The following is a 22,006-nucleotide window of genomic DNA, read 5'->3' as shown; positions in this document are numbered from 1 at the left end:
TCTACATTGAAGTTCATTTGCCAGCTATACATTATACACCCATTCTACAAGTTTATTTATGCCTTCCTGTATTTTGTTACAGCTCTCCTATTAACTATAACCCCAGTTTATGGCAAATTGAAATGGTGCTTCCAACACCAGTTTAAATCATTTATCATTGGTGAACAATAGTGGACCCAGCACTGATCCTTGTGGGACATCCATTCTCAGTTTGCCAGTCTTATGACACTAGGTTTGAATCAATGGAACTTGAATTATCATGGTCTTACAATATCAAGATGCGAAAACATGCTCCCTGTGTGTTAAATATAATAGTAACATGAAAAAGATGCAACAAGAAAATTTAAATATTAAAATGTTACTTTAAGGTAATTTACTTAAACTTAAGTTTTACATCTCTTCTCATACAAAGGAGCAGAAACAGAACTAGTTTATTTTGGATTAAATGCCATGCTTTCCCTAGTGTGAATAGAATGGCATTACTGTGGAACGCTCCACATTTCCAGTTACCACTGATAGTATTAACTCTCATTGTAAAAAAATGCCTTTATATTCTTCCCAGCACATCCTCTTGAACTGTTAGAATATGCCCCCATCAAGAAATCACTATCCTCAAAATGCATTTACAGACCAACCAAAAATCACATTCAGGTACTCCTCCACAGATTGGTAATTTGGATAAGGTTCAGCCACTATGCCAAGTGATCACTTCCAGAAAGTTAATTTAGGGTTCAGACAACTGCCCCAAAAGCACAATGGCCAATTTAAAAAATATTTCACTAGACTCTGCTGTATTTATTTAGCTAGGTTCAGAAGGAGGTAAACTGAGAACATACAACATAAACAGTTGCAAGAAATGCATACTGCTGGTGCTTGGTAGGAAAGGACAGGGCAAAAACAAGAGAAAAATTAAGTCATAAGATTAAGATGGTCATAGAACACGACCATTACCAACTCCCAAGGGTTTACAGCTCAGTTCTATTTGTGCATTATGCTTCTTGTTTTGAAAGGCTGTACCTGTTATGGATAAATCCTAAGAATATCCATATTAGTTTACTTCTGCAGCTTGAGGCACATAATGGGAATATCAATGTAAACTTTGTAATATGGTCTATCTATTGACCTAAACAGCCCACGAAGTCAAAGTAATGAATACTGTATTAAAATTTAGCAATGTCAGATTTATTGGCAGTATTTCAGTAATAAGAGACTTGGGGTGACTGATTAGCTCATGAAAGGGACAAGATCTACCTGATGAATCAGATTAGGCTTGGACTGCTATCAGCTAAGTTTGTTTGATGCATGATAACAAGAGGCGAACACAATGGGCAACAACACAATGAGAGCCCATTCTTGTCTCTTCCAGGTCAAAACCCCAGTTTTGCCTGTCGCATAAGGCACTCTATCCTTTAACATTATAAAAAATAATTCTAAAATGCAGTACAGCATATCTACAATTTTATGCATTTGCTAGGCACTTTGCGATTATACTGAAACAACCAACGACCATCCATTGTTATTGCAGACATCCAGGCAGCTTGTTGTTTCCTTCAACACAATGGCATATGCATATTCACAACATTCAAAATATTTGATAGGTTGATAAATGACAGAACTATGAGATACTGCAATACATTGTTGGCCTTACATACTCACTAAAATCTTATCTGCTGCCATTCACATCTAAAATGAAAAACAAAAGGCTGCAGAGTGCATCTCCAGTTAACATTCAAACATATGAATTAGGAGTAGGCCCCTTGTCCCTTCAAACCTGCTCCACCATTCAAGATGATCATGGCTGATCTGATTGTAACCTCAACTCCACATTCCTATCTACCCCAATAACCTTTCACCCCCTTGTTAACCAAGAATCAATCTAGCTCTGCCTTAAAAATATTCAAAGGCTCCGCTTCCACTGCCTTTTGAGGAAGTGAGTTCCAAAGACTCTCGACCCTCGGAAAAAATTTCTCCTCATGTCTTAAATGAATGATCCCTTATTTCCCAGTTCTAGATTTTCCCATAGGAGGAAACATCCTCTATGCATCCACCCTGTCAAGACCACTCAGGGTCTTAAAGGTTTCAATTAAGTCACCTCCTACTTTTCTAAATCAGTGAATAGAAGCCTGGCCTGTCCAACCTTTCCTCATAAGACAACCCACCCATTCTTGGTATTAATCTAGTAAACCTTCTCTGAACTGCTTCTAATGCATGTACATATTTCCTCAAATAAGGAGGGCAATACTGTGCACAGTGCTTCAGATATGGTCTAATCAGTGCCCTGTACAACTGAAGTATAACCTCCCTACTTTTGTAATCAATTCCCCTCACAATAAATGATAACATTCTTTTAGCTTTCCTAATTACTTACCATACCTGCATACTAACATTTTGAGATTCATGCACTAGGACACCCAGATCCCTCTGAATCTCAGAGCTCTGCAACCTCTCACCATTTAGATATTTTTCTTCTTCCTAACAAAATGGACAATTTTACATTTGCCCACACTATCCTCCACTGGCTAGATCATTGCCCACTCACTTAACCTATGTCCTTTTGTAGCCTCCTAACGTCCTCTTCACAACTTACTTTCCTACCTATTTTTGTGTTGTCAGCAAATTTAGCAACCATACCTTCAGTCCCTTCATCCAAGTAATTTATATAAATTGCAAGTTGAGGCCCCAGCACTGACCCCTGTGGCACACCAATTGTTACCTCCTGCCAATCAGAAAAAGACCCATTTATGCCAACTCTCTGCTTCCTGTCAGCTAGCCAGCCAATCTTCTATCCATGCCAACATGTTAACCCTATACCATGAGCTTATATTTTCTGCAATAATCTTTGATGGGGCACCTTATTAAATGCCTTCTGGAAATCCAAATATAGTAAATTCCCCGGCTCCCCCTTAATCCATAGGACATGCGACTCCTTCAAAGAACTCCAATAAATTGGTTTCAGACGATTTCCCTTTCACAAAACCATGTTGACTCTGCCTGATTGCTTTGAATTCATCTAAGTGCCCTGCTATAATGCCTTTATAATAGCTTCTAACATTTTCCTGATGACAGATGTTAAGCTAATTGGCCTGCTGTTTCCTGCTTTCTGTCTCCGTCCCTTTTTGATTGAGAGTTGCATTTGCTATTTTGCAATTGAATGGAACCATCCCTGAATCCAGGGAATTTTGGAAAATTAAAACCAATGCATCAACTATCAACACCAGCCACTTCTTTTTAAGATCCTAGGATGAAGTCCATCAGAACCCGGGAACATATCAGTCCACAGCTCCAACAATTTGCTCAGTATCACTTCCCCGGTGATTGCAATTTTCCCGAGTTCCTCCCTCCCTCCCATTTCCTGATTTACAGTTATTTCTAGGATGTTACATGTATCCTCAATGGTGAAGACCAATGCAAAATGCCTGTTCAATTCACCTGCCACTTCATTTTCCATTATTAATTCCCCGGACTCACTTTCTATAGGGCCAATGTTAACTCTAACTCTTTTCTTATTTAAATATCTATAGAAACTCTTACTATGTCTTTCTATTTCTAGTTATCTTTCTCTCGTACTCTAATTTTTCCCTCTTTTTTAACCTTTGTCATTCTTTGCTGGTTTTTATATTTTGTTCAATCTTCTGACCTGACACCCTTCTTTGTGCTATATGATTTTTCTTTAAGTTTGATATTGTCTTTAACTTTAATTAACCCTCCCCTTGGAATTTTTCTCTCTCATTAAAATGTATCTATTTTGCATATTCTGAAATATCCTTTTAAGTGTCTGCCACTGCATCTCTATTGACCTATCCCTTAACCTCATTTGCCAGTTCACTTTAGTTAGCTCTGCTTTCATGCCCTCAATTACCCTTATTGAAGTTTAAAATGCTAATTCTGGACCCATTCTTCTCCTCAAACAGAATTTAAAATTGAATCATATTATGATCATTGCTACCTCGGGGTGCCTTCACTGAGGTTATTAATTAATCCTATCTCGTTGCACAACACCTGGTCTATAGCTTGCTCACTGGTTGCCTTCAGAATGTGCTGTTCTAAGAAACTATCCTGCAAACATATGAACTCATCTACACTACCTTAGCCCACCTGATTTTTCTAGTCTATATGTAGGCAGGAATTCCCCATTTTTATTGCTATACCTTTCTGACAAACTCCCATTATCTCTTCCTTTATACCCAGCCTACCATGTAGTTACAATTAGGGGGCCTATACACCACTCCCACATGTGACGCCCTGCCTTCTGCACTTCTCATCTCAACCCAAACTGCTTCTACGTCTTGGTTTCCTGAGCTTAGGTCATCCCTCTCTAATGTGCTAATAACATTAATTAACAGAGCCACTCTGCCACCTTTTCCTAGTTTCTTGTCCTTCCTAAAGTCACATACCTTTCAAAATTTAGGTCCCTATCTGTCATCCTGTAGCCATGTCTTTAAAGGGTATCAGATTGTACTTGTTTATTTCTATTTGCACCATCAATTCTTCTGTTTTGTTTCAAATGCTACATGCATTTAGATACAGAGCCTTTAGTTTTGTTATATTATTTTTGTAGCATCTAGTCTTATCTGATTTACTCAGAGCTATGCTGTTTCTTCCTGTCACAGTCAGTTTATTATTTCCCATATTATTAAGTCCATTATCCATTAATATTAAGTTCACATCTGCTGTAACTGTCACACAACCTCCTACTATTCATTTAAAAGTGAACGTGCTTCTGCCATGCATCTACTAAAGAACAAGATTGGATTGCATTTTAGCAATTAGCAGAGACCCCTTCAGCTCTCAAAGGCATCATTCTCAAGCTCTGAAGATGTCACTCCTTAACACACAGGTATATTTTGCATGAAAAAAATTGCAGATACTTACATGACAAATGTTTTGCCTGCAGATTTCACACCTCCAATAGGAATTCTTTTTATAATGACAGATGAATTCTTCGGGATTAAAGCATTATCATCCGTGTATTCTGTAAATTAAGGAAACCATTATTCTACAGGTGTCAGATTACGAAGAATAACTTTCTTCCGAAATGTGTGATACAACTGCAGAATGCATGTCAATTTCATTCAATTGCTTTAATAATTCACAAATTATATGGATCAGACATCAGTTTCTTTCTAGGAAGAATGGTTTTTGGAGAGGAGGGTGTCACACACTTTTGGTAATGTGGTGGGAGATTATCAACATAACAGTAAAATTTATTTTTTCCCAACAATTTGGAAGATGGTTGCTAGAGAAACAGAACTTATTTAATAAAATAAGTTCATTTAAACTGAAGAAAGTCAATCCAGTAGACTGGATTTGTTAAACCAAAGAGCTTGTCAATTTAAAGTGCTTCTTGGGGGGGCTGTGGCAGGGGAATCCCTAAAGCAATTTACTAGAAAGCTCTATTGATAAAAATGCAGTGCTGATTAATCTTGAATGAGCCCAAAGCAAGAGAGGACTTGAGCGCTGTGACACATCTTAATTTAAAATAGCATTTCAACATAGAAATATGCACAGGAATCCTATGGTCTAAAACCACCTCATCAGCATCTTTCCTTTTCAGTTATATTAATTCTGACACTTGTAGAGCAAGGTGCTCATTTCATTGCTCAACAGAAGTCTAGCAGATTGCTAGTTTCAATATGTCAGAAGCATGTGATCATGGAAGTCTTGTATGTGCAACAGGAGACAGTGGAACAGAACACATGTCAAGCTAAATTGTATGGTACTTTTACTGACACAAGCTTTTCTACTTATGATTTTGCAAACTGAATTTAAATTTTCAAACTGCCAATTCTCTGGAATATTGTTTAAGGTACATGGGTTACAAGTCCAATGGCATAACTGCAACTTGCATGAGACCACAGGCTAAATAAACTTGCTAAATTGGCTAATTTTCATGACTTACTATTTGATTTCCTCTGATGTCACAAAACATAGCATTCCTGCCCTCAGTAAATCAGAAGATGTCATTTAATATTTAAACAGGAGGAAAATATTTTGCTTCAAAGGAGCATAAGAAAACCCAAGTAAAATGTAATAGCTGTTTTGTCAGAGAATTTTGCAAATCACCGAATGGTGTCTCCAAATCAGAGCAAAAGTTTAAACTGGTCTTCCCTTTTGAAGATGAACTTTTTGATGATTGCAGATGACTCCTGATTGGTCAGCTCCCTACCCTTTTGCTTCTTCTCCCCAAATCTGCTCACTTCCACTATTTAAGCTCCCTGGCTCTAATGGTGAGTGCCTTTTAGTCCTAACTACAAGTTAATTGCTAGTTTAAATGACCACTATACTATCACTGACCATACTGGCTCTCGTTTTCCCCAGCAAGCACAGTTTTTTTCTCTCCCTCAAATTTGGACTTCTCTGAACATCAAGTTTATGCTTCTGCACTGCAGCGCACTAAAAATTCTCACCAGGATACTGTCATGCTTTTCTCCCTCAGCCTCTGCATCAAGGGGCTTCTCATACTTGGTGATTTCAAATTCCATCTCAACATGCTCTCTCTTCTCAGAATTCAGTGTACCCCATCCTTCCTTAATCTCTCCCTTCAGATAAACTTCCCAATCCATATTCACAGCCATCCCATTGACCTTGCCTTCTCAAGTGACCTCACTCCTCCCATTGTGTAAATCATGCAAGACCATTTCAAATGACTTCCTCGTATCCCTCTCCTCTCACATCCCCTTCCCATCAATCCAGCCCCTGGGAAGGGAAAAAACTCTCTCCGGTTCCTTTAAACCTGTACTTTGAAAATCCCAACTGGCTTGCCTTAGGCACTCCATTCACCTCAATACATCTGCTCACGCACATTCTCAGCTCATCCGCTGAAGCCCAAATCTTCATTACAACCATTTACCTCTCTCACACTGGGCCCTCCCCATGGTACAACCTTTATTCTGACCTCAAGTCCAAGGGATGCAGACTGGAGTGGATACTTTAGACAACCAGTTTAGCCACTCACCTACAGATCTTGCAGGACCATGTAAAACATTACTGGGTTGTTTTTTTCATCTGCCAAAACTGCTCCTCATTCCAGGACCTTCCTGGAATGCAAAGATAAGCCCCAGCTTCTTTTCTCTACAGCAAACTGTCTTAATACCCTCTCTCCATCCCCTCTATGCTCAACTCCAACATTCAAGGAGCTCATGGACTTTGTTACTAAGATTGAGAACAGCCAAGTAGGTACCTCTGCCTTCCCCTTTCCGAGCCCACCAGGTTAAACCTTACCTAAGAGCTACCTGTCCCAAACCCTGAACTTGCTCTTTCGCTACTTTTTTCTCTCTCTCAAAGCTCAGCTTGTTCTCCTGCTCCCTCAACCCTATTCCTACTAAGCTGTTGATCACCCCATGTCCCACCCTGGCCTCCATGATAGTTGGTATTAACCTCTCTGTTCTCCTCCCTTCAAATCTGCCATCATCGCGCCCTTAAAAACCCAACCCTTGAACCCCTTCAGCCTTGCAAACTTCTGCCCCATTTCCAACGTCCCATTTCTCTGCAAAAATCCTTTAACATAATGTCAACTCTCAAATTCATGCCTATGTCATTGATATATTAAAGGTCGGAGTTAGACCTTAAATTTTTGATCAAAGATTTTAGTCAAAGGTTACGGGGACAGTCAAGAAAGTGGAGTTAAGGCCACAATGAGATCAGCCACGATCTTGCCGAATGGTGGAGCAAACGTGAGACACCAAATGAGCTACCACTTCTGCTATTTTTCATATGATTCCAGGAACGCAATCCCTTCAATCAGGTTTCTTCGCTCACAGCATCAAAATAATTCAAAGACACAGACAATATCCTATGTGGCTGGAATGTTGTTAAACTATCCCTCCTCAGCCTTCCTGACCTGTCTACAGCCTTTGACACAGTTGACCACACTACCTGCCTTCAATGTCTCCACATTATCCAGTTATATAGGAATGCACTCACCAGGTTCCATGCTTATCCATTCAGTCATCAACTGCTCCTGTACTCTTACCTCTGGTGTCTCTATCAGAGCCCAAGCCAGACATTTATCAATCTATGTTTCATATTTGACCCAGAGAACAACTTCAGACCATATATCCTAGCCATCATTAAGGCTATTTTCATTTGCGTAACAGGGGAAGTGGTGGCACAGTCACAGGACTTATATTCTAAAGACTCAGGGTAATGCTCTGGGGACTTGGGTTCGAATCCCACCACGGCAAGTGGTGAAACCTGGAATTAAAAGCCTGATGATGGCCATGAAACCACTGCCAATTGTCATAAAAGCCCATCTGGTTCACTAATGTCCTTTAGTGCTGTCCTTACCTGGTCTGGCCTACATGCAACTCCAGACCCACAGCAATGTGGTTGGCTCTTAAATGCCCTCTGAACAAAGGCAAGTAGGGATGGGCAATAAATGCTGACCCAGCCAGCAACGCCCACATCCCATGAATGAAGAGAAAAGCAAAATACTGCAATGCTGGAAATCCAGAACAAAAACAAAAATACCTGGAAAAACTCAGCAGTTCTGACAGCATCTGCAGAGAGGGATACAGTTGACGTTGAATCCGTATGACCCTTCATCAGAACTAAGAAATACAGAAATGAGCAAAAAAAACATTGCCTGACTCTGCCCTGCCTCAGTTCGTCTGATACTGAGAACCTCACCCATGCCTCTGAAGTCAAGACGAATATTCCAAAACACCCATATCACATTCCCATCACATCAAACTGGAAAAATCATACACATGGAGTGGAGTCCTGAAATTAAGGAACTCAAGATCATAAAATACCTCCTATAATGACTTAAGTTCTAACCCCCATAAATTTGGAGTCATCTAAAACTTTTCTGTTCATGTTTAAACTCGCCCAAGTCTTATAACCCATGCTCATTGGCCTACAGTGTCTTCGATTTACAATTGTCATCCTAGTTTAAAGAATCCACTATAGGCTTGCCCCCCATCTCTAATCCCTCCCCATACTCATATTTGCGCTCGTTCGATTCCAGCCTCTTTAACAAACCCATTTTTAAATGCTTCCATGAGCCGCCATGCCTTCAGTTGCCAAGACCCTGAGCTCTTTAAATTGTATGTTCTGGATTTGGAGAAATGCAATAGCCTGGTATGTTGTTTAAACTATTTTCTCAGTCCCAAAACAACCCAAAGTAAAAATGTGGCTGTTTTTAATTTTTATTTTATTGGCTATTTAAATGAAACCAATTTTAAAAACATGGAGATATAAATGACTGGTATACACTGATGTTCAATGCCACTAATACATGGCCTAGTCACTACACCTATCAGGCATACAGAAGACAATGGAACAAGGTTTTTGGGGGTGGGGGGGGCAGGGAAAGAAGAACCAGGCAATAATTTGCATGTGGGAAATAATAAAGCAGTTATAGAAAGAGCAAGAGCTTCTCAGGTTACAATTTATTACTGCAATCCCCATCAGGTTTTCCAAGAGGCGGATAAAATTCTGTGGAGCCAAATGCTATTTGACAAAGTAGCATTAAAATGCCACCATATTTATAAACTGTCAAAATAAAATCAAACTCCAGTAGAATTTCATATCACATACCCATCACATCAAACTGGATCAATCATACACACTGAGTGGAGTCCTGAAATTAAGGAACTCAAGGTCATAAAATAGCTATAATTACTTTTTTCTCCAATTCAAACTGGAAAATATATAAAGTTACACACATTTCTTGAAATATTCTTCAACTTGTAGCAGGCAACACAAGAACCAGCATAAATCACAAAAGATCAACATGCAAAGACTCAAAGACCAAACTCTTTTGAAATTATGCACCAATATATCTAGCTGGTCCAATGTACTGCATCATTGTTTATTCCACTGGGTCAAGATCAAATGAAGACACACATAACCCATTTAACTTTCTTGTTTGAGAACTCACTACTAAAACAAGACATCTTAAATTATGTTGCATATACACCAAACAGATTTAATAAAAGAGCACGTATGATGACTGGCTTATCACAGATCTCAATAACTTCAATTTATATAACACCATTAACGTGGTAAAACATCCCAAGGTGCTTCACAGCAGTGTAATCAGATAAAAATTGACATTGTGAAAGGAGCCGACACTAGGACAGGTGACTAAAAGCTTGGTCAAAGACATAGGTTTAAGAAATTTCAACGACAAGAGGTGGAAAGGTGTTGGAAGGGAATTCGAGGATCTGAAAGCATGATCATCAATGGAGGGTGAACAAAGTGTGGGATGCATTAGAGAGCACAGTTCTTTGAAGACTTTAAGTCTGAAAGAAGTTAAAAAGACGAGGAGAGAACCGGTTGAGGGAATTCAAATAATATCAGAATTTTAAAATTGAAGTGTTACAGGATTTGTTAGTGTTTGGTGGTGATGGTGAATGGAACTTGGCTAACTTTGGAAAGGGTACCGAAGTCTAGGATGAGCTTAAGTTTATGGAGACAGACCAAGAGAACAGTGGAATTAGTTAAGTTCAAGTATGACGGCAAGGCTGTGAACAGCCTGTTTCTGCCTGATACATTGGCCAGGAAGGCAGATTAAATCAGTAGCAAGGGAGTGCAGTTTGCGGCATTGGCTAAACACAATAGCTTTGATCTTCCCAATATTTAGCAGGGAGAAATTTCAGCAGCCTGACAACAGTCAGCAGAGAGGTCAAGAGAAATGTTGGTTAAATAGAGCTGGATGTTGTCAACACACACATGGAACTCGATGTTGTGTTATGGATGATTTAACAATTACAAAAACTATGCTTAGGAAGAGTTTCATTGTCTGTAATACGATCTTGGATGCCCTGTGAAAGGTGTTAGGTGCAAGTCTTAAGCCTTTCATATCTGCAAAATATTGTAGGAGTGGCAAAGAATAGATTCCATGGAACTCGATATAACTTTATGGAAGCATGAGACGCCATTGCAAGACATTCTTTGATGATGACTCCATAGGTAAGAGTGGAACCAAGTGAGGGTAATCTCAATTAGCCGGACAGAGGCAGCACATTGGAAGATGATTTTTAAAATTCTTTCATGAGGTTGGCATCACTGGCTAGGCCAGCACTTATTGCCCATTCCTAATTGCCCAAGAAGGTGGTGGCGAACCACTGCCTTGAACTGCTGCAGTCCATGTGGTTGGTACAGGTACAACCAGTGCTGTTAAGAAGAGTTTCATGATTTCACTGGTTAAATGTCAAATGCAGCAGGCAGGTCAAGAGGAGGAAGTACATCATGGTCACAGTGAATGTCATTCCTGACTGACAGCATAAGCTACAGAAACTGTGCTGAAAAGGCAGCAAAATACTTCTCCAATTAGACTGCATGTTCAAATATCTACATTCTACGACTTCACTGATGAGAATTTGCAATAAAATGGCAGCATATACAGACCCAACTCATTTTTCCTCCAACATTATAGAATTTTCATTCTGTTCAGAGGACAGCCAATCAACCCTACTAATTCCCATTAGGAAAAATGTACAGCAGATGGTAGAAAACTCTAAAGCCAGCAGTCACTGCAATTCAAAAACGAGTATTTAGGAATGAAATGGTACACAATATTTAAGTCACGTGAAAATTCATCTTAAAATCGATTTGTATGCGGCAATTTGTTTTTAAAATTAATATTTTCAAGAGGATGCAATCCAGATTCCTACAGGCTCGAACATTAAAATATTTGCCAATTGCTGTCATTATGTGCACATTGATTCAGACCGTCATCGTCTGAAGGGCACTCTTCGAGACGACGCAGTAGAGAAGGCGAGATGACCTCCAAGGAACATTAGCAGGGAGACTGAGCTCTAGCACGAGTTCTTGAAGTTTCATGATTTACCCATGGAGGCGGGACGGCATGAATGAATTTATGAACGACAAAGGGCAAGGAAAGCATTTTTATCTTGGAAAAAAAGTCACAGGAAAAAGCAGATGTTGCCTGCCGGTGACTTAAAAAAAAACTGCTTTAACTAGCAGTGAAGATCAAAAGGATAATGCTGGAGAAGTTATATCATGGCGCCATACACATTTAATGCGCTCGGTTTGGTGTGCCCCAACGTGCAAATATGTGTCCTTACGAATTCGGAAAAATCCAGCAAACGTGCGCCATCTTGTCTACCATAACATATGAGTTAGAGGCAACACTAAACAAAGGACAGATAGGTAAACAGTATTTAAATGGAAAGAAGTCACTGCGGTTAATTTACCTTCCTTAGTCTGTGCGTTGGTGATCTGTAAATCGCAGTCTGCCGCCTTCAGCTTCTCTCTGGCCATGATGGTCTTCTTTAGATCACTCAAAGAAATATGAAGCCCATCGAAAGTGACCGTGTCATAGTTCAGTTTAGAAGAAAATTTGTAATGTACACACGACATTTTTGTTTTTTTTTAAATGGGACAAGCCTTACCCACAAAAAAGTTTTACCCTTTTACCACTGCAAAACACAAAAACAAAAAAAAAAATCCTCTTTTGCACAATTTAATATCTGAAATTCAAGTATTTTAGACTTTGTTGTATTAAAGCAATTTATAAAAAACACTATACTGGATGGTAAAGTCAGGAAATAACTGGCTTTCTTTCAAATGCACATTGCACAAAATTAAATACTAGCTGCTTTACTCACTAATAAACCGATAGTTCAAAAGTCAATGGTATAGTTTAAATGTCCAAGAAATTGTACGAAGTCCAAAGGATTTATTTCCCAAGGTAAAGTGTTCAAAAATATTCAGTTTATTTTCCCTCTTCCTTTTTATTACAAAGCCGCAATGCAGTAGATCTCGGCGCAGTTTTTTTTTAAACTAAGAAAATCAGATCCACGTTTGAGTCTTGGTTTCATTCGGAAAATCCTGTTGCAACGATTGTGCCTAGCTTCGTTTCTCACCCACAGACACTGTCTTCAGGGGCATCTCTAAGTATCGTCTCCTTTTAAGATTGGGAGGGTTTGTTTTAAACGAAAAAAGTCACTCGTATTAATGGTAAAGTAAAAGAGGGAACAACAACACATAACACACACAAGGATCTAGTACCACCAGAGGTGCGCCTCTTTTTCCTCGGCAAGCGTAACTCAGGAGCAAGTGGAATCCATGGCCTATTGTCCGAAAGACTGAGGGGACAAATAGGAAATAAAGGGGGGTGGGGGTGGGGGTGGGGAGGGGGGTGGGAGGAATGGGGAGCTGGATGTGATACAGGAACGCAAGAATCCGCGCTCCAAATGGACGGCACACTAGACAGGCCGACTTCCTGGCGGGTGGTTCCTAGGCTCAGCTCCAATCGAGAGGCCCGTCAGCGTCTCTCAGACACATCTTCGTACTGCAGCACCCTAACGCTCACCCATCACTACACCTCGCATAGCCAACACTTAAAAAAAAAATAACCATTCAAGTACTAAACTGCTACACAGGGGCGGCGCATTAATGCCAAGTCTGAAGCAAGTCCCGCAGTTTCAAACCAACACCACCTCTCCGCCACAACAATGGCGTCTCCAACGCAATAACGCCAGGGGCTTCCCACAGCCAAGTGCAGGGGCGTTTGCGTCATAATCACCACGAGAGTGTGTCCACGCTGCGGAAGTGACGCGCCCCGCCTGTCAATCACAGTGCTTTGTTCCCCCGCCCTCACTGACACAGCGCCAATTCCACCGCCGCCAAAAAACCGCGAGATTGAGGTAGGTGCTCGAGCTTTATCGTCTCCCTCAGATTTAAGATGGCGTTCGTTGGAACAGGGGTAGGTATCTCCTTGTAAAAGTTGTTTTTCTTTAGCTTTTAAAAAAAACGTGCATATGTTATCGCTTTCTTCGGCTTGCTAAGAGCCAATAATGAACGCGAAGATCTGACGGCTAGAGTGGCAGTTCGTTTATAGCGAACTATTTTTGTGTTTATTTCTCAATGTTTTAATATAAATTATGAAGGAAGTTAACTTGCTTTTTGAAAATATTTCTGTATATTCATATAGAAGCAGTTGGGGTTATACTGATAAACTGGACAGTTATTTTCCCAGCATTAGCTGCTTATCCTGTGTCCTCAGGACGGGTTGCCCCAGCTCAATCAAGCTGCTCTCACCTTCTGTCATGTCGTGTCCAATCATTTGGCAGATCTGTGTATTTCATGTAATCCTAATAAAACTGGTAAGTAACTGTGTTAAAACGTGCAGTAACTGGTGCGTAAATTCTGCTACCAAATTCCACCGCCCCCAAAAAAGTTTTCCTTACATTCCAGATCTGTCATTCGGCAGCTGTTCATTTTAAAAAAATTGAGGCAATGCAATGTAGCCTTAACCTGAAAGTCTATTGTTAAATATGGTCCTCTCATTGAGTAGTCTAAGAATGCTGATGCCAAATGGGCAACAAAAACTGCTTTGTCACTGGGTGTATTAATGTACTGGTTTGAATGCAATATTGGGAAACCACACGTCAATTTTGAATGGTATTTTTATTTTTCCCATCAAATTTCTTCTGTTGCCATCACTTGTGACAAGCTTGCAATCACTAGTGTCTTATCCTACTTCAGACACCTCACAATGTTCATTCAATATTTAATCCCTCATTGCACATACAATTCAATATTGGAAGAACAGAGTTTACAATTGTGCTGTAGGGTGTTTATCCACAGTTTCTGTGGACACAATCCGAGAACTTTTGGTCATTCACCATTCCTTTTTATTGATGTGGTAATGAAAACAGAAGTAATGTAAAGGCTGAGCAAAATTTATATTCCTATGACACTTTGGTGGTATAATGTTGGTTATTTTCAAACTGATCAGGGTTGGAAACATACAAAATAAATCCTGTGCATAAGTTTCAATAGCCGTGAATGAAGTTTTGTCTTCTCATTCCAGTGTTGTGCAGTGTAACTACAGCTCCCTGTTCTACTTGCTGCTATAAAAAGTGACTGCATAAAAAAATCAAGAAAAAGCTACGGGGTTGAATATGCAGCTGGATAGATTTCTTTTGGTGCTATGAGTGTGAACCATCAGAACAAAGTTATGAGGACCCGATTTAATGACATCTTTAAAACAATGTATACTGATATAGGTATGAATGCGATAACTTTTAAGGAGGGAGACCTGATCCTCCTCTGTTTAAAAAACTGAAAATGCAGGAATATTCAGCAGGGCAGATAGCATCAATTTTAGGTCCATGACCTTTCATTAGAACCTCCATCGATTGTACTTCATAGTGTGAACAGGACCAGCTTCCTTATCCTGCCAGCATTGTAGACATCTGCTGTTGTAAACATGGTTGGGAAGCTAGCATATTGCTGTTTGTTTCCCATCATTGGACCCAAATTACTGAATGTAAATGCTTTAGATTAGGTGAGATGCATGGTGATGCATATCAAGTATGGATATGAGAGAAGGGAATTTTACGATGTTTTGAATAGTGAAAAATTTTAATGCGTATTTCAAGAAAAAGTCTTCGTATTGTGACTTTTAGGGAGCTGGGTAAAACCATTTTATAAATATTTTGTGCAATGTTTGGAGGAACTGCTTTAAAAAATAAATATAAATGTCATATTGGTGTATCAATTAATTTCACAGTTTTGTGGGTTGTAAAATTACTTGTGATCATGTGGTTTAGTTATTGTGTTGACATGCTTGCTTTTGTGAGAAAGGTTTGCATTTTTGTTTTCAAACTTTGTACCCTGTTGCAGCACTCGTTGTGTCTCATTTCCCTCCTATTTCCTTGTATTTCTTTTAAAAACACCTCTTTTCACTTTTATCAAATGTAACACCCCTACTCAGGAAAGGAGGGAAACAGAAAGCAGGAAACTGTAGGGCAATTAGCCTAACATTTGTCATTGGGAAAATACTGGAATCCAATACTAAGGAAGTAGTAGCAGGACATTTAGAAAATCAATCAAGCAGAGTCAGTGTCATTTTATGAAAATAAAAACGTGTTTGACAAATTTGTTAGAGTTCTTTGAGGATGTAACAAGCAGGGGAGATAAAGGGGAGCTAGAAGATGTAGTGTATTTGGATTTCTAAAAGACATCCAATAAGGTATCATATGAAAGGTTACTATGCAAGATGGTCTTGGGGATAATATATTAGCATGGATTGAGTCTTAGCTAACTAACAGTAAGCACAGAGTCAGGATAAATGTGTCATTTTAAGGTTGGCAAATAAACTGTAACTCATGGGGTGCCACAGGAATCAGTGCTTAGGCCTCACCTATTTGCAATCTATTTTAATGATATGGAACAATGAATCCGGCTGATTCCTGAGATGAAAGTCTTATAAGGAAAAGTTGAGCAGGTCGGACCGATACTCATTGGAGTTTAGAAGAATGAGGGGTGATCTTATTGAAGATATCCAACTCTACCTGCCCATGACAATATTGGTTGGAATGACCACTGCATTGCCCTTGTGGAAGTGAAGTCCTGTCTTCATATTGAGAATACCCTTCATCGTGTTGTGTGGCACCACCATCGTGCTAAATGGAATAGATTTCGAACAGATCTAGCAACTCAAAACTGGGCAATCTTGAGGCTCTGTGGGCCATCTGTAGAATTGGATTTAACCACAACCTGTAACCTCATAGCCTGGCATATCCCTCGCCCTACCACCAAGCCAGGGGATCAACCCTGGTTTAATGAAGAGTGCAGGAGGACATACCAGGAATGGCACCAGCCATACCTGAATCTGAATCTAGCCTTAAGTCCACTTCCCTGCCTGCCTCCCATAACCTATTCATTCCCTTGTGGATCAAAACTCTGCCTAATCCAGCCTTGAATATATTTAATGACCCAGCCTCCACTACTCTGGTGGAGAATTCCAAAGAGTAAATGACCAAGAAATTCCTCCTAATCTCCTGGGAAAGCTACAACACAGGACTACTCGCATGCTGAACAGCAAGCAATAGACAGAGCTAAGCGATCCCACAACCAATGAATCAGATCTAAGCTCTGCAGCCCTGCCACATCCAGTCGTGAATGGTGGTAGACAATTAAGCAATGAACATGAGGAGATTCCACAAATGTTCCCATCCTCAATAATGGGGGAGTCCAACACATCAGTGCAAAAGACAAGGCTGAAGCATTTGCAGTCATCTTTGGCTAGAAGTGCCGAGTGGGTAATCATCTTGGCCTTCTTCTGAGGTCCCCAGCATTACAGATGCCAGTCTTCAGCAAATTCGATTTAGTCTACATAATGCCTGAAGGCATTGGATACTGCAAATCTAGCAGAATGACAACATTCTGGCAGTAGTACTGAAGACTTGTGCTCTAGATCTAGCTGCACCCCTAGCCAAGCTGTTCCAGTATAGCTATAATGCAGGCAACTACCCGGCAGTGTGGAAAATTTGTCCAGGTATGTTCTGTCCACCAAAAGCGGAACAAATCCAACCTGGTCGATTACTGCCATCAGCAAAGAGATGGAAAGTGTCATTGACAGTGCTATCAGGTGGCGTTTACTCAGCCGTAATCTGCTCGCTGGCGCTCAGTTGGGTTTCCATCAAAGATCAGCATTAAACAAAAACTGAATGGGACCAGGCATATAAATACTGTGGCTGCAAGAGCAGGTCAGAGGCTGGGAATTTTATGGCGAGTAACTCACTTCCTGATTCACTAAAACCTCTCCTCCATCTACAAGGCAAAGTCAAGAGTGTGATGGAATGCTTTCACTTGCCTGGATGAGTGCAGCTCTAACAATGCTCAAGAAGCTCGACACCATCCAGGACAAAGCAGTCCGTTTGATTGGAACTCCATTCAAAAACATTTGCTCTCTCCTCCACTGACACACAGTTGCAGCAGTGTGTACCATCTACAAGATGAACGGTAGCAATTTGCCAAAGTTCCTCTGATAATAGATTCCAACCTGCAACCTCTATCACCTAGAAAGGCAAGGGTAGTAGATGCATGGAAACACCACCACTTGCAAATTCCCCTCCACACATGGATCATCCTGACTTGGAACTATATCTCCATTCCTTCACTGTCATTGGGTCAAAATCAAGGAACTCCCTTCCTAACAACACTGTGGATCTACTGACACCACATGGACTGCACCAGTTCAAGAAAGGGTTCACCATCGCCTTCTTGAGCACAATTAGGAATGGGCAAAAAATGCTGGCCTAGCCAGCGCCACCTACATCCTGTGAAAGAATGGAAAAAAAGATTCTGAGGGGGCTTGATAGGTAGATGTTGAGAGAATGTTTCCTATCATGGGAGAATCGAGAACTAGGGGCTACAGTTTTAAAGTGAGGGGTCTTCCATTTAATATGGAGATTAGGAGGAATTTTTTGGTCATTTACTCTTTGGAATTCTCCACCAGAGTAGTGGAGGCTGGATCATTAAATACATTCAAGGCTGGATTAGGCAGAGTTTTGATCCACAAGGGAATGAATAGGTTATGGGAGGCAGGCAGGAAAGTGGACTTAAAGGCTAGATTCAGATTCACCATGACCTTATTGAATTGCGAGCAAGCATAAGGGGCTGGATGGCCTACTCCTTTTTCTTATGCTCTTATCAGTTTTGCTTCTGACACCACTTCTACTCTACGTTATGGACTTGTTTCTCTTAAACGCTTTTGCTGCTACAACTCCCTCACACTTTGGCCTCTTTGACCAAGCTTTTGATCAGCCGTCCTAATATCTTCTTTTGATTTTATTCCCAAAATTTATACCCAGTGACAAGGCAAGGAAACATGCCTTGAAGAAAACTGCCCATGGAGATCTAATAATTTCTCTGATGTAGTTTTCTTCTTTGCCAACATTGTTTCACTGGTGTCGAGTCAAGAGGATGTTTTGGCATGCAGGAGCAATGATGTCAGCAAACAGGCAATCACAATGAAGTATTCACATACTGCAAACCAAGAAGTTAGAAGGAAATAGTCATTTGGTAGTACAGAACTTGAGTATTGCTGAAAAAAGACACTTTGTCAAAGTTTTTCATCTTGCATTCATCAGGACAATCGCAAGAATACCAATGTCAGGGGAAGCAACAACTTTATACTGTGAGAGGAGAGTGCTGGTTGGTTGGCAAATGGACTCTGGTAGCGGCATTGCCATGGAGAATGCACCAGTTAATTGTGACTGACAGTTAACCGCCAAGCATTGCTTGAAATTTTAAACCAAGCAACATGATTCTGATTGGTCAAGGCATTGTCCTGAGCAATTAACCAGTGAACGGCTATCACTTATTTAACTGAAAGAGGCGCAATGTGTGTACATGTCCTTTCTGTCTGCAAAGAACAGGGTACTGTGTATTAATATATGTGGCTTCCAGTATGTGCAAATGTGCTATACGGCGAGCCGACTGACGATCTTAAATTGGTTGTCAGCACTATCTTTAGCACAATGAGGATTATTTAGCAAATGTTGTCCAATTGTGGAATCACAGCTATTGTTGGACACACTGTTTTGAGTCTTTTTCAGCAATACTCAAGTTAGAAGCACTTGGATGTTCTTCACTTTTAATTTAAACTTTCAGATATTAAAATAAATGATTATGAATGGATTAAGATAGAAGCTAAAAAAATTAATAATGTGGACCTTTTTAACATGACTGATATTCTGCAGAAGAAATTCGCTTTTCAGGGCCAGTGAGGGTGTTTACCAGTAATTAATTAGGTTAGTATGCAGTTAAGAAAATTCAACACTTTTTCAAGGGTTTTGACAGCAAAACTAATAGCATAAGAGTGGAAGTTCTCATCAATTCAATTTATTTCCATTGGTTGCAGTCTCAACAGTGTACCCTGTGACAAAACATGGAATCACTGACAGCACTTCTGGATTTCCGCGTTATCATTCTGTGAACAGCTTCTAGAATCTGCCGTCAGTTTCAGTAGAATAATGATAGTGAATGCTGACAATTTTGCCTTCATTATTACTGTAAAATCTGGGCCTTTTTTATGATTTTTAATGTTTTTACATTGTGACTAAGTGCACACCAACTAGGGTCAGTGCCTTTCCCAATTTGATTTCTACCAATGTTTTTGTAATACAGAGCTCTTTTGGAGTTGGTTCTGTAGAATATGGGAGCAAGAACAGAGATAAACAGCAATTAAACTTGTTAGTTGATTGATAGAACCATAGAAAAGTTAACAGTGCAGAAAGAGGCCATTCAGCCCATTGTGTCTGTGCTGGCCAAAAAACAAACTAGCTGCTCATTTTAATCCCACTTTCTAGCACCTGGTCCATTGTCTCGTAGATTGCAGCATTTCAGGTGCAGATACAGGTACCTTTTTAAATGAGTTGCATGTTTCAAGTTTAACCACCAACTCAGACAGTGAATTCCAGATGCCCACACCCTCTGGGTGAAAAAGTTTTTCCTCATGACCCCTCTAATCCTTCTACCAATCACCTTAAATCAACGCCCCCTGGTAATTGACTCCTCAGCTAGGGGCAACAGGTCTTTTCTGCCTACCCTATCTAGGCCCCTCATAATTTTGTCCACCTCAATTAGGTCACCCTTCAGCCTCCTTGGTTCTAAGGAAAACAACCCTAGCCGATCCAATCTTTCCTCATAGCTGCAAATGTTCAAGCCCAGGCAACATTCTTGTAAATCTCCTCTGTACTCTCTCCAGAGCAATTATGTCCTTTCTGTAGTGTGGTGACCAGATCTGTGTACACAATTCCAGCTGTGGCCTAACCAGGCTTTTATACAGTTCCAGCATTACATCCCTGCTTTTGTATTCAACATCTCGTCCAATAAAATAAAGCATTCCATATGCTTTCTTTACCACCTTATCCACATGTCCTACCACCTTCAGGGACCTGAGGACATGCACTCCAAGGTCTCTCACTTCCTCAACCCCTCTCAATATCCTCCCGTTTATTGAGTATTCACTTGCTTTGTTTTCCCTCTCAAAATGCACTACCTCACACCTCTCCAGATTGAATTCCATTTGCCAATTTTCTGCCTATTTGACCAAACCATTGATATCATTATGGAGTTGACAACTATTCTCTTCACTATCAACTACATGGCCAATTTTTGTGTCGTTTGCAAATTTTCCGATCATACTTGCCACATTTAAGTCCAAATTGTTAATATATACAACAAACAGCAAAGGCCCCAACACTGAGCCCTATGGAATGCCACTGGAAACCGCTTTCCATTTGCAAAAGCATTCATCAATCATTACCCTTTGTTTCCTGTCACTGAGCCAATTTTGGATCCAACACGCCACCTTCCCTTGTAACCCATGAGTTCTTACTTTTCTGACCAGTCTGCCATGTGGGACCTTCTCAAATGCCTTATTAAAATCCATGTAGACAACATCCACTGCACTACCCTCAATTCTCATCAATCCTCCTTATTACTTCCTCAAAAAAATATCAACTAAGTTAATAAGATGTGAACTCCCCTAATACAACCATGCTGACTATCCCTGATCAATCTGTGCCTTTCTAAGTGACAGTTTATCCTGGATCTCAGAATTGATTCCAAAAATTTGTCCAGTACCAAATTCAGACTAACTCAAATGCCTATAATTTTCTGGCCTATGCCTTGCACCTTTTTTAAATAATGGTCCAAATTTTACAGACCTCCAATTGTCTGGTACCTCGCTTGTATCTAGTGAGGATTGGGAAATGATCCTCAGAGCACCTGCTATTTCCTCCCTGGCTCCCTTCAACAGCCTGGGATACAGTCCATCTGGCCCTGGTGATTTATCCACCTTGAAAGATGTCAGTCCCTCTCTCATTTTGCTTATTGTATCTAATATTTCACACTGCTCCTCATTAACTAGAATGTCTGCATCATCCCTCTCCTTTGTGATGACAGAGACAAAGTACTCACTAAGAACCCTGCCCACATCTGCATCAACACATAAGTTATCTTGTACATCCCTGATGGGCCCTACTCTTTCCTTAATTATTCTCTTGCTCTTAGTGTACTGGTAAAACATCTTTGGGTTTTCTTTGATTTTACCTGCCAATATTTTTCTGTATCCTCTCTTTGCTTTGCTAAGTTCCCTTTTTACTTCACCTCTGTACTTTCTGTACTCCTCTAGACTTTCTACAGTATTAAGCTTTTTGTGACTGTTGTAAAGTTTCTTTTTCTGCTTTATCTTACCCTGTATGCTTCTCGATAACCAGGGGGCTCTAGATTT

At 40.2% G+C, this 22,006-nt stretch overlaps 2 protein-coding genes across 5 annotated transcripts in view; one reads left to right on the top strand and one right to left on the bottom strand.

The window, feature by feature from the left end:
• Window positions 1-13,462, bottom strand: part of rbbp6 (retinoblastoma binding protein 6) — a 54,664-nt gene extending 41,202 nt beyond the window's left edge. For both annotated transcript variants that reach the window (XM_041206534.1, XM_041206535.1), the window contains exons 1-2: window positions 12,165-13,462; window positions 4,873-4,972 (exon numbers count right to left, since the gene is read on the bottom strand). In XM_041206534.1, coding sequence (XP_041062468.1) covers window positions 4,873-4,972; window positions 12,165-12,330 — 266 coding nt within the window. In that variant the 5' untranslated portion in view covers window positions 12,331-13,462. The remainder of the gene's footprint in view (window positions 1-4,872; window positions 4,973-12,164) is intronic.
• A 130-nt stretch (window positions 13,463-13,592) lies between these two features.
• Window positions 13,593-22,006, top strand: part of LOC121288094 (probable helicase with zinc finger domain) — a 471,833-nt gene continuing 463,419 nt past the window's right edge. The window contains exons 1-3 of one of the 3 annotated variants that reach the window (XM_041206412.1): window positions 13,624-13,678; window positions 13,907-14,078; window positions 14,789-14,984. The gene's annotated coding sequence lies outside the window, so the exon portion shown is untranslated. Of the gene's footprint in view, window positions 13,679-13,906; window positions 14,079-14,788; window positions 14,985-22,006 lie in introns of all 3 variants that reach the window. The other 2 variants (XM_041206411.1, XM_041206410.1) reach the window with 2 other exon arrangements.

Source organism: Carcharodon carcharias, chromosome 15 (assembly GCF_017639515.1).
Source record: "Carcharodon carcharias isolate sCarCar2 chromosome 15, sCarCar2.pri, whole genome shotgun sequence".
NCBI classification, from domain to species: domain Eukaryota; kingdom Metazoa; phylum Chordata; class Chondrichthyes; order Lamniformes; family Lamnidae; genus Carcharodon; species Carcharodon carcharias.
Note: the sequence above shows the minus strand (reverse complement) of the source record. Positions and strands in the feature narration are given on the sequence as shown.